Source organism: Merops nubicus, unplaced genomic scaffold, assembly GCF_000691845.1.
Source record: "Merops nubicus isolate BGI_N331 unplaced genomic scaffold, ASM69184v1 scaffold16239, whole genome shotgun sequence".
NCBI classification, from domain to species: domain Eukaryota; kingdom Metazoa; phylum Chordata; class Aves; order Coraciiformes; family Meropidae; genus Merops; species Merops nubicus.
In genome coordinates, this window is record NW_008631820.1 from 5,372 (window position 1) to 17,499 (window position 12,128).

The following is a 12,128-nucleotide window of genomic DNA, read 5'->3' on the forward strand; positions in this document are numbered from 1 at the left end:
TGGAGGGTATAAAACTGGAATGATGGCACCAGTCATCATCTTGGTGTCCTAGTTTTGTTGTTTGTTGAGTAAATTCCTGAGCGACAGGAAAGGACTAACTCTGGTCTGCTTATGGAGGTGAGGTGGAGGGCTGAAGAGCTTTGGTAGAGAAGCAGACTTCCCATCGTGGTCATGGCTGGGCTGTCATGCGCCAGTCAAGACCTGTGTTCACAGTGTGTGCACACTCTTCACCCTCCAGGCAAAGGACCAAAAAGAAACGTCCAACTTTGCAAGTGAAGTTCAGCAGTATTCTGCCACGTTCTTTCTCCCTCCTTGTTCCCAAATAAATATTTGCGTCTTCCATTGACTTGTAATATTTGATTTGAATTACTGTAATGACTATAGCAATACTGTGTGGGATTTTTTTTTGTTAATTTTTCTGCCATTTTTTTTTTCCCTTGCTTGTTCCTTCTGCCTTAGGCTAAGCCATGACTTCAGGATCTGGGCATGTGGACTCCAAGGCTGAGCTCACTGCTTTGCTTGAGCAATGGGAGAAGGAACATGGCAGTGGGCAAGACATGGTCCCTATTCTCACTAGGTAAGATATCTTAAATAAATTTCTAAATCTTAATATCTGAAGTTACTTGGCAGCAGCTTTTACCATGTTTTTGCTTGAGGTTTTTATGTACCTGATTACCTTTTGATAATTAATTTTCTTGCTCTGAAGTTGAACTTTTAGTGTGGTATTTAAATACACAGTATTTTTGGTAAATTTATATTGCAAAGATCTTACACAGATTGTCTCTAAACCATGAATTTAATTCTCTGAAATAATAGAAGTCAGGAGAATCATGAAATAGTTGAAATAACTTTAGTATCTTCACCAGAAGCTTGTAAAATGTTGATCAAGATGGAAAACTATAAGAATGTTGTTCCATCAGGGTGGTGGTGTGAAGTTTGTGATTGTAGTAACTTCGTTCAGATTAAATGAAAGGATGAGAATGACTCCTTGGATTAATCATGGGGTTATGCTGAGGAGATTTTTTTTGAAGCTCATAGCACATGTTTAAATTGAAATCTTAAAACTTGATATATTTTTTTTTTAACTGGATGTTGAATGACTAGCATTGTGTTGTGTGTGTGAGGAAAATATTCCCTAGGCAAATAAATTATTTGTAGGAGATGTGTGGGTACTAGTGGCACCATTAATTAAAAGACTTCTATTACGAGAGGAAAATTGGAATTATCGGTTACAGTTGCGGTTTCCCAAGCCAGGCCTCTCTTGGGTAGTTATATTACTCTTGCTTTAACAAATTCACAGAAACAACTTTTTTGCTATTCTTACTGCGTTTTAAAAATAGTAGCACAGAAGAGGGGGGTGAGCAGCAGAAAGCCAATCCTAAACACCTGGAAATGAGTAGGTCTCTTGAAAATCATGAGACATTTTGCTTTATCTTTGTGTATTGTATGATTTGTGTCTTGAATTAAACATATGTGCTCTTTCAAGGCTTTTTCTTGCAGACACGAACAGCAGAAATTTACTATATTCTAAGAAATTTAAAACCCCTTGAATTAAATGTCTTTTCTTGTGTTTATAGCAATCGGGCACTTCTTGCTCCCCCTCAGCTCCTTGAGCTCCCTACACTGTTTACGCCTAGACAATTGTGATACTTTTCTTTTGGTTCTCCAGGGTTTCTGTGCAGGAGGCGGAGTGGTTATGGGTGGTTCAAGCTTGGGCCTTTTGGCTTTAGTAGTGAAAACAAAGATTTAGATAAGGCAGAGAGCAAGGGGCTCTGGCAGATGTTGGATTTGCAGTGCTTCAGGTATCAATAAAAGCTGCATGTCTGTTTGGAGTAGAGGTGTTTAGGTACAGCATTGGTTTAGAGGAATTTGCTGGAAGAGATGCTGGGAATCCTCACCACCTGAAGGTTGTGTTAGCTGATGTCCTGAGGCAGAGTCATGCCCTTGTATGTTGCTTTAGACTTAAGGCAGAGGAAGCTGTGGTCATGCTTGCTGGTGAGTGACGTTTTTCTACTTCCTTCCACCTTCTGAGCTAAATGGAAGAAAACTTCCCTGTGTGCAGTGACGAGTGTTTCTACAGTAATGGGACAGGAACAGCAACAGTGTAGCCTATAGGCCACAGCTGAATTGTCACTTCCAAATAAGCTAGTTTTCAGGATTTATGAACTCTGGGGTGTCAGAAGGTATCAACTGAAGAAATTGCTTGGAAAGCATGTCAGCAAACAACAGGTACTGTAAGTTAAAACAATCCTGCAAGGGCATTAGTTCATAGCCTGGATGCAAGTCATATTAAACCGTTCTGTCAAATCCTGGGAGTCAGAGCCTTCACTGCATCCCAAGAGCCTCTTTCACATAAAGGGAATAAATCAACAGCTTAACATCTTCCTTCATCTCCACAAACCAAGTGTGTTGTGTGGGATCCAAGAGCATCTCCTGCAGTCTGTTGTACCAGCTCGGGCCGGTCGTGAACGCCAGGCAGTGTTAGGATGGCTTTGTGTTGTGCCGTATAGTTCTTTGGGAGTCTTGCAAAGTGGACATACTTTTATTACACCACTACCCCTTCCTTCCCCACCTGCAAGGTGAGTTCCATTGGTGGCAAGTAAATGTGAGGATCTGATTAGTTTTCCAAAGATGGTTGTGAAGACAAAAAAAAAAAAGTCAGAAGTGAGGGGAAGGAACCCTGACCCCTCTATAAAACCTACATCTTTCCTGCAGACTCTGAAGTTGCTAGACAACCAATATAATGCCCACTGAATGATGGAAATCTCAAAACCTGAATTAAAATCCAGTGTTGTTTTTTTTTTTTAAAGCCTTATGTACCACATGACTGTGTTAAGAGGCAGGAATGAGCTTTCTTAGAAATTTGACTTTGCTGTTGCTTCAACTGAGGGCTGACAAAGCTGTTGAGCTGGACTGATTCATCCAAGTCCCTTCACAAACCAGCTTTGTATGTGTTAAAAGAAGGGTATTGTAAGCAAGCTTGATTCTTTTTTCCTTTTTAAAAGTCAGTTTTAAAGAGGCAGTGTTTTTTTGTTTATTTTGGTCAAACAGTTGTGACTAATTGTCTCAAAAACCACCTCTGTAACTGGTGATTCACGTTCCTGTTTCATCTAGGCTGGGATAATGTTGTTGTCCATGGAACTGCTCAGCAGCTTCAGCTGGCACGCTGTTTGGCTGCCTCCCTGAACAGGATGGGCTGATGAGATTGTTATGCTCACTTCCCATGCTGCCTGTCTGTCCTTTCTGGCACATAACCAAAATGCTGATTATCACCTAAAAAGACCTGACAAGTCTAGGGTGCAGCTTCATGGCTCCCCGTTTGTCCCAGTTATCTGTCAGCAGGCACCTCTCAAGCTATTAGTTCTCATAAGATAAAATGAGGAGCTGGATAAGGAACTTGCTTTTGCCAGAAATTCTTGAGAGCTCAAGCTGTGCCACCTGTTAGCAAGAGACACAATTTGCATCTCTTCATATTCAGACTTACTAAAAGTAAATATTAGAACCCCACAGGATAAACAATTTGCTGAAAGATAATTGTCAAATCAGAGACAAGCAGGAAAGTTCTCTGCTCATTCCTGATGAGCCAATTTGCTGTTTCTACAGTCAGGGCAGGCTTCATGACCTCACCTTCTGTCAGACTGGCAAGTCCATGTAGTTCACAGAGGTAGGACTGAGTACGTATTTGCCTCTGATTGTCCCTGGGAACACAGAGTATTTTCTGGAGAATACTAGGAATGGAGAAGTCAGTGGCATCCTATAAGGGAAATCCCCTGCAAAAGACAAATACTTTTCCAGGGATTACTGCAGCCTTCCAGCAATTTTCCCTCCCCTATAATAAATTCTGCCTAGATTGCTACTCTGAACCACTAAGACCTTGTTTTAAAGTGCTGTGCTGCACGTGGATTCTGCACCCCACCACAGACCTCAGTAGAAGAGAGGGAATACTAAGGAAGCAAGATTTAATTTGCTGGTATTTTTTGAACACTGCTCTGTATTTCACCTCAAACTGCACATTTCTGTTGTAACACTTCATGGAGAAAGACAGTGGATGACTATGGAATTATTTATCACTTGGCCATGAGATATCTCTCCTTTTGATTTTGTTTAAATAAAAATAATAATTCATTGCCTTACTACTCATTCTAAATGAACTGGATCATAGGATTTTTTGTGTCTGCTGAGGCTGCTTCTCAGCTTGGGGGAAGGCATAGCTTCAAAACAACCTTCATTTTTTTTCTGATACAGAGGAGCTTTTAATGTGTTTTGAAGGTCTGTGAATAGTGTGCTGGCTGAGTTTCTCCTTGTCTTATCCATTGCAGTAAATGACACAAGCTAAAATGTTGAGCTTTGATGGAGCTGAAGGTATAAGCTGAATAGAGATTACACAACACTTTATTAAATGCCTTTATTACTCTGCAGTAGTATTACAATTTAATATGCATAAATAACGAGAGTGTAGGCACTTTGAGCAGCTGCTTCTGCACAGACTGAATAGGAGGGAGGACTAAGTCACCTGTCCAGGACTTACTGTGCTGCAGAAGAAAGCGTGTGATGGTGAGAAGTACTACTCAAGTCTTTTATTTACTTCTACAACACACACTGTGGAGAACTGAACATCCCCAGGACTCTTAACGTGATTAAATAAAAGCTGTTGGCCACTCCAGAGCATCAGACTTGTGTGTCTTGCTGGCATGTTGGTATTGCCACAGTGTGTTTTGGAGCACAGTGAGAGAGATGAGATCTTAGAGGCAAGGCTCTTTTCTCACCCCTCTGTTGTGAACAGCCTGAAATCCTCTGGTGGCACTGAATATTGTTGAAAGGCAAACAGCCCATCAAGGACTGTTTTATAGTACTTGAACAGACGGGCTATTGTGAGGAGCTGTGCACTAGGAGAAGACCCAGTGTGAATTCTGCTCATTTGCTGCTGTTCCCTCTGCAGAATGTCTGAGCTGATTGAGAAAGAGACTGAAGAGTACCGCAAAGGGGATCCAGACCCGTTTGACGACCGACACCCAGGTAAGAGGTCCTGCATGGTGTTGGCAGCACCAGCTCTCTCACAGTGGATACCTGGTAAGACACTTTGAAGAGTAAACCATTTTTAGCCTGAGTGTGCCTACTGCTCATCAAGGACTGATACTGCTTTTGCACTGTGTAATTGTGCTCTGTAGGGCTGATATCCAACTGTTTTGATGTTTACTGCAAGACGTTGAGGCCCTGGGTAGGGTTTTGGAAGTGTTGAAACACACTGGTTTATGCCATAAGGGTAGGATCATGTTAACAGGTTGTAGTTAATCTAAAGTAGTAGTGTTAAATGGACAGAGAAGACAGCCTGTCTCAGGTTATCTTGAATTTGCTGTTCTGTAAGTGCAGTGATTTGGAATAATTACATACACCACTGATGCTTTTTATCTTATTATTCTTAGGTTTATGTGTGGGATTTTTTTTTTTTTTTGAGATTGCTTATTTCCTCATTACTGGGACAGTTTTCCTGGGATCTGCATCTTCTTTGTGTATAAAAATGACAGTCCAGTACTATTGGACCACTAAAATGTGTTGTGCTTTGACTGATAGGCCTTCTTAGGAGGTAATGCCTACTAAAAAAAAAAAGTTAATGTATAGTTCATATGATTTCTTCTGTAAATTTCCTTCTGAGAAAGGTCCTGGTAACTAGTGTATTCCACAGTCAGTGTGAACAGAGCAGTTCAGCATTAATCTTGACATCTTGAGGTAGGTAGATAAGTCTTCCTGTTTCTCCTCCAGGTCGAGCTGACCCAGAGTGCATGCTTGGTCACTTACTGAGGATACTTTTCAAGAACGATGATTTCATGAATGCGGTAGGTTTACTCTGAACTGTATTCTGACATTTCCTGACACCTTTTTACAGGCTGTGTTTATTCTGTCATGGTTGACTTCAGTATTTGTTCAATATTTATTTTACTGGTGTTGGGACTATCTCTTCCATAGCAGTGATTTTAAAAACAGATTTACGTACAACTCATTTGCTGCTGTTACAGTGACTCAAGAAAAGGGGAGTTCATGAGCTGTTCAGGAGTGCTGGAATACGTGTAGTAACTATTAAATTGTTTCTTCTCAAGGTTTATCAGTCTCATTAAAGAAAATGTAGCTCCTAATACAAGTTCAAAAGCATACTTAATTTCTGTAATGGAAATTAATATCACTAACTCCAGTGCCTTGTCTCTGAATACTTGAAAGTGCTGGACAGCCTGTAGGAGCAGAGTAGTATGTCAACTCTACAAGGCTTGGGCAGAGAGTTAGGAGGCAAGAGTCTGGCTTTCCTCTTGAACTGCTGTGCTCCAACGTGAGTTAATAGCTAGAATTTTTGTTACCCTCATGTCCCTGTGAGCACTTGTATCAGCACACATTGCTCTATGGGTCCTGACAGATTGCTTGCATGTAGCTTTCTGACTTAAACTGCAAATGATAACCAAACATGGGTGCTATTAAAAATGTACAATTTTTAATGTTATTTTTTTAGCTATTACCTTTCTGCTTACACTGTTATTGAACTGCAAAGCTTTTAGGCATTTGCCTTTACAAATCAATTGCAGATAGTCAGTGACCAGCAGATCAGAGGGGAATTCTGTTTTTCTGAGAAGTAATTTCAAGTTCTGAGCTTGAGCTCTGGGGCTTACAGGCTGACATTTCTTACTTGGCTGTTTTGCTGCTGTGGGAGTTTTAAGGCTTTCACTGCACTGGTTTTGGTCAGAGTTGAATTTCAAACCAATGCTGTTCCTGATCTTCTCTAGCTAGTGAATGCTTATGTGATGACGAGCAGAGAACCGCCGTTAAACACTGCTGCATGCAGACTTCTTCTGGACATCATGCCAGGCCTGGAAACAGCTGTTGTCTTTCAGGAAAAGGTATCACCTGCACTAAGGCTTGGCTTTTAAGCTTGGTATATTATGTTCTCCAACAGTTCTTCCCACAGGAGACAGCAGTAAAAAGCCATATTGAAATCCTGTCTCTGGGAGACGATCTATTCCATCTTACTAATGATTTGAGGCTTTTTGAGCTTGGTCTGTTTAACAGGTCAAATCTTGGATATTTTACATCTGTTAAGGTATAATGGGACTGATTGAAACAGAGGAGATGGAACTTTTTATAACATTTGGGGCAACATTATAATTTTAGTTGTTGCTTTATAGGCCTGTGAACAGAGCAGGCTATGAAGACTTGCTATAGGAGTGAGTCTTGCCCAGCAATCCCCAGCTACAGCAGAGCGATAGCATTATTAGAGCTAAGTGATAAGCAGATCATACTTTAACTAAGCAGTATAAAATCCACATGTGTTGTGGGGATTATCTGGAACTGTGATGGACAGCTGAATCTGGCTTCTGTGTGTTGACAAGTGTGGTTTTTCTGAAGGAATGCACAGAGAGCTGAAAGTGAGGAGAAAGCTGATTTTACTCGTGAGCCACAGGATATATAAACATAGGATATATAAGCACAGGCAGTGCTTTATATAAAGTTCTAAATTAATTTCTTTACTGTTGGAGATATGGATATGAACTTTAAAGCATAATGAAAGAATAATGTGCTCCCTTTTGTGAAGGATTAGATTTAATTTGAGATCTTTGTGATCTGTCCAAAGGCTAAGGCTCTGAGACTTTGTTCCAAAAAAAAAAATTAAACCTTAACAAATGTTCTTAATTGTGGAGAATATACCTTTTTTTTTAGAGACTAAAACTCTGAGAATTGAAATTAAATGCTTAAGTGAAGTTTTGCACTGAAGGACTTTCTTACTTTTTGACTTGAGGCTGTATCAAGCTGTGTTCCAGCGCTTTGAGTGCCTGTGTAAGAGGCTGTATGTAGGACAGCTCACAGACCCATGGGGAGTTGGGGCTGCATTGGCCGTGCAGGGACCCTCTGCCCACCAAGGCAGTCTACAGTGCAACAATTTTAATTCTTTTTAATGACATAAAAGCATTTAAATAATAATGCTATTTTCTTTATATATATGACAGGCAACTCTTTAAAAATCTGTAAGCTGAGAGTTCTCATTGAAATAATATGTCTACTCATGATTACTTTTAATTGATCTTTTATTGTATTGTACATATGTTTCAAATTATGTGCAAGATTCCTGTCATGATTATATGTTGTTATATGATGTTTCAATATCTAGTAGTCACTTAGAGGGTGAAAAAAATTGTATCCTTCATTCTAAACCATTGTCTTTTTAACTGCTGTTTTAATTTTCATTAAGAGTTATTTAGTCTTGTTAAGAAAAGTTGCCTGGCAGGCTGTGTTCAATCACTGCTGATTTAGTTGCTATTAAAAATATTAACCATATTTAATGTTAAGATTTTTATATGTATAGATTGGCAAACTTGCATAGATTTCTCCAAACATTATGAATTTTTCAATATGCTGAGCATTGTTCTCTTGGTTGGTGAGTAGTCATTAGCTATAAAGAGTTCCTGTGTCTGGTTCCAGGTAGCTTGCTTATTGAAGTGACTTTTGAGTTTACCCATAGTGAGCTTTTAGTGAAGTGCAAGAAATTTAGCCAAACTCTGTTCTAATGGTGTAAGTTCAACATGGCTTCTTTGAAATCTGTGGATGCTGAACATTTATATTAGTGGAACTAACAGGAACTTGGGCTTGTTTGTTTTGACTATGTAATTTATACCTGTTGTTTTGCTGTGTCCTAGGCAGTAGGTTGACTGGCCACTTCAGAAGATTTTTGCAGGTGTGCAAATCCTCATTCTGTCCTCTGATGCCTGGAAATAGTTTTATGCAGTTTAACATGTTCAACTGAGTATTTTTTTTTGCTTCAGATATTTTTGATTCATTACATGATTGGTAGGAAATCTAGCATGGTCATTCCTAGGGCTAGGGTGAATTATTACCAACAGATGCTTTCACTGGGACTGAGAAGTTAAATGAAATATAACTGTTGGAATTGCTCTCTTGCTTTCTTCGTTCTAGGAAGGCATAGTTGAAAATCTCTTTAAGTGGGCCCGAGAGGCTGATCAGCCGCTAAGGACTTATGCGACGGGGCTCTTAGGAGGAGCTATGGAAAACCAAGATATTGCTGCAAACTACAGGGATGAGAACTCACAGTTGGTAATGATCCCTTGATTGCTTTGCTTCTTTAGAGGGCAGATACCTTTACTGTTGTTTGTGTTTGTGGGGAGCTCACATTCATGAGTTTATATGGATTTTAAAGTGGTTGTAGTAATATCTGTAAGAGTCTACTGATGGCAAGTCCATGCTTTCCTGGGTAGATTTGCTGAGGCTCGGGCCTGCAGCCTGATGATTCTGTTACACCAGTTGTATTAAAAATGCCAATGGAAACCCAAGAAAGCAAATACTTCACTTTTTAATGGGTGTTGTATTCATAGCGTCCTTAAAGAAAAATTTTCAGAAGCTTTACATCTGTAACTGTTGTGTGTCATGATTTCTGTACTGGACAGGGATTTTAAAATGATAGCTAAGTCAACATGGGGACAACTTAATATGAAATTGCATTCAATTCTATTCCAAACCTTTCACCGGTTTAGTGTTGGTTCTGTATGATGTTTATCAGCAATTGAGATGACTTTTGGGAGAAGGCAGGTTAGGTAAATTTATCTCCCAGTGCGTGTAGAGTGTGTTGCATAAATGAATTCTAATTCACCTATTCACAGATAAGATGTTTAAAAGTAAAAGCATGACCTTTGGGTTTTGTGGAACTGCAATTTATCCAAGCTGCTGCTCTGAAGGGGAACGATGCCTTTATTCTAGGCTAGGCAAGATGATGGAAGGGTGGTGCGAGTTGGTATGTGCTTCTGTTAGCAGCAGTATTGCTCATCTCCTCTTAATGGCTTTCAGGCCACTTCCTTCTCATTCAGGAGACTAGGTCCTGATATTTTAGAATGAAAGTAGCTGTAGCAAAAAGGATTGGAATTTTCTTACTCACTTAGAAGTCATGATTTCTCTGGGCAAATGTACACCACAGCAGACTTGACACCTTATGCTTTGAAGTTGATTGTGTAATACAAACAAAAAGTACGGCTGATGTGAGTCCCCTGATCAAAGCATGTTCTCATGAATGCTTCCCTTCTGAAACAGGTGGCTTTGGTGCTTCGACGGCTACGAGAGTTGCAGTTTACTGAAATGACCACAAAACAAGAAAGCAAGCGTCCCAGTCCTTGGAAAGTGCCATCAGATCCTCTGCTTCCTCTAGATGAAGAGGCTGTGGACATGGATTATGGGGAGATGGCAGTGGAAGGAGGGCAAGGGGAAGTTTCTGGTGATATGGAGGTCACTTTTCCTGTTGATTCAAGTCACAAGACCAGTAGCAGGGTAAACTCTGCTACAAAGCTAGATGATGGGGGACTAAGAAAAAGCAAATCAGGGAAACAGCACGACAGAGATGGCTTCCGGAAGGCCAAGCAAAAGCTGGGCTTCTCCACTTCAGAACCAGAGCGGATGTTTGTTGAACTGTCCAACAGCAGCTGGTCAGAAATGTCCCCATGGGTGATTGGCACTAACTACACACTTTACCCTTTGACTCCTGCTATAGAACAGAGGCTAATTCTTCAGTACCTGACTCCCTTAGGGGAGTACCAAGAGGTGAGCATGGGAAGTTGGGAGGAAACACTCTGTGCTTGAATTCTCGTGACAAAACTATGAGTGATATTGTAGGGAAACATTTGCAGAACTGTACATCATTTTCTGATGTTTCCTGATGTGATTAAGATCAGGACTGAGTTGTTAATGACTCAAATTGGTGAAGTCATTAGTTTGAGTATTATCAACCAAGATATACTCGAACTTAGCAGGTGGGTGGCCTAGTAGTAGGACCTGTTAAATTTGGTGATTATTTACGGGACACAGGGCAAGTCACTTTGTTTGAAATACAGACATTTTTCTGGTTTGTTCTGAGGAATGTGATAGACTCCCGCAGTTAAAACTCTGAGGAAATAATGAAGTTCTAAATGAAGTGGTTTGTGTAACCTCTACAATAGTTCTGATGAGAAGTGGCAGTGCCATGTGTTGCAGATGCTTTTTAGAGCTGTTGTTACTTACATGGACAAAGTAGTTGCACAGTGTCACATTTACTGCACTGTTTCCTTCTTTAGCCGTAAACCTCAAATTTGCATAGGCCACCTTTATCTCTGTCTCATCTTTTTTTAGGTGGTTTAACTTAATTTGAAATAGAACAAAGCAAACACAGTTTTGCTTTGTGATATACTCCGTGTGTGTGTGCACGTGTATGCCTTGCTTCTGTGAGAGCCAAAGAAGCCATTATCCCCCTAACACCATGCTATAAAGCTGTTACACAAAGAATTATGCGAAGGGTTTTGGTCTGTGTCCTGCTCTCCTGTTTCTTTTTCTGTTCAGTTGTTGGGTAGTTGTCTTTGCACAGATGGAAAGTGGAACCTATTGCCAGGGTGGTATCTGTGTGGACTTGCCATAGCTGCACTTGAAGGAGAGTCTTAAGATTTCCGTGTGGCAGCTGTCATGCACCTTGCTGCAGTCAGCAGATGTATTAAAAGAGGTCTGTTAACCTTTATTGCTTCCTGTGGATGGAGCTGGTTACCACTGACCTCTCATAACAGGTATCTGCTAATAGGGGAAAATTGGGTGTTTGAGAGAGTAAAAACCAAAACAGATCTTGTATTTCCTGAGAAATACAGCTAAGCTAAGCTCCCATTTTGGTTTTTCTCAGCTACTACCCATCTTTATGCAACTGGGATCCAGGGAGCTGATGATGTACTACATCGATTTGAAGCGAACCAATGATGTGCTGCTCACTTTTGAAGCCCTTAAGGTAAGTTACTTTTGTAGTTCCTGTAACACCATAAACATTGTAAAAGCATTGAATACATCTGCTGTGTGTGTGTCAGAGGCAAATGCTCACCTTCTTTAGGTCTCTGTATCTTGCGGCATTCCCTGGGGTTGGAATTGGCTTTCACTCGACTCGAGTGCACTGCAGAGTTGTTTTTGCAACTCTCAAGTATTTAAAATAAAAAAGAAAGGGGGGAGGAGATAAAAAGATCTTAATTCTGTGGGAAGTGCCATTAGTTTCACTTGCCATGAGCTTATCTGAAAATGACAAAAGTTCCTTTTTCTATCAAATGCTTGTGTTCCTGCTGCCCTTAGGTGGCACTCCTGCGTTG

General features: G+C 40.4%; 1 protein-coding gene across 1 annotated transcript in view; it reads left to right on the top strand.

The window, feature by feature from the left end:
• Positions 1-448: 448 nt before the first annotated feature.
• VPRBP (Vpr (HIV-1) binding protein) overlaps positions 449-12,128 on the top strand; it is a 45,676-nt gene continuing 33,996 nt past the window's right edge. The window contains exons 1-7 of the mRNA XM_008947718.1: positions 449-577; positions 4,940-5,016; positions 5,761-5,834; positions 6,768-6,881; positions 8,950-9,087; positions 10,075-10,578; positions 11,678-11,779. Coding sequence (XP_008945966.1) covers positions 468-577; positions 4,940-5,016; positions 5,761-5,834; positions 6,768-6,881; positions 8,950-9,087; positions 10,075-10,578; positions 11,678-11,779 — 1,119 coding nt within the window. The 5' untranslated portion in view covers positions 449-467. The remainder of the gene's footprint in view (positions 578-4,939; positions 5,017-5,760; positions 5,835-6,767; positions 6,882-8,949; positions 9,088-10,074; positions 10,579-11,677; positions 11,780-12,128) is intronic.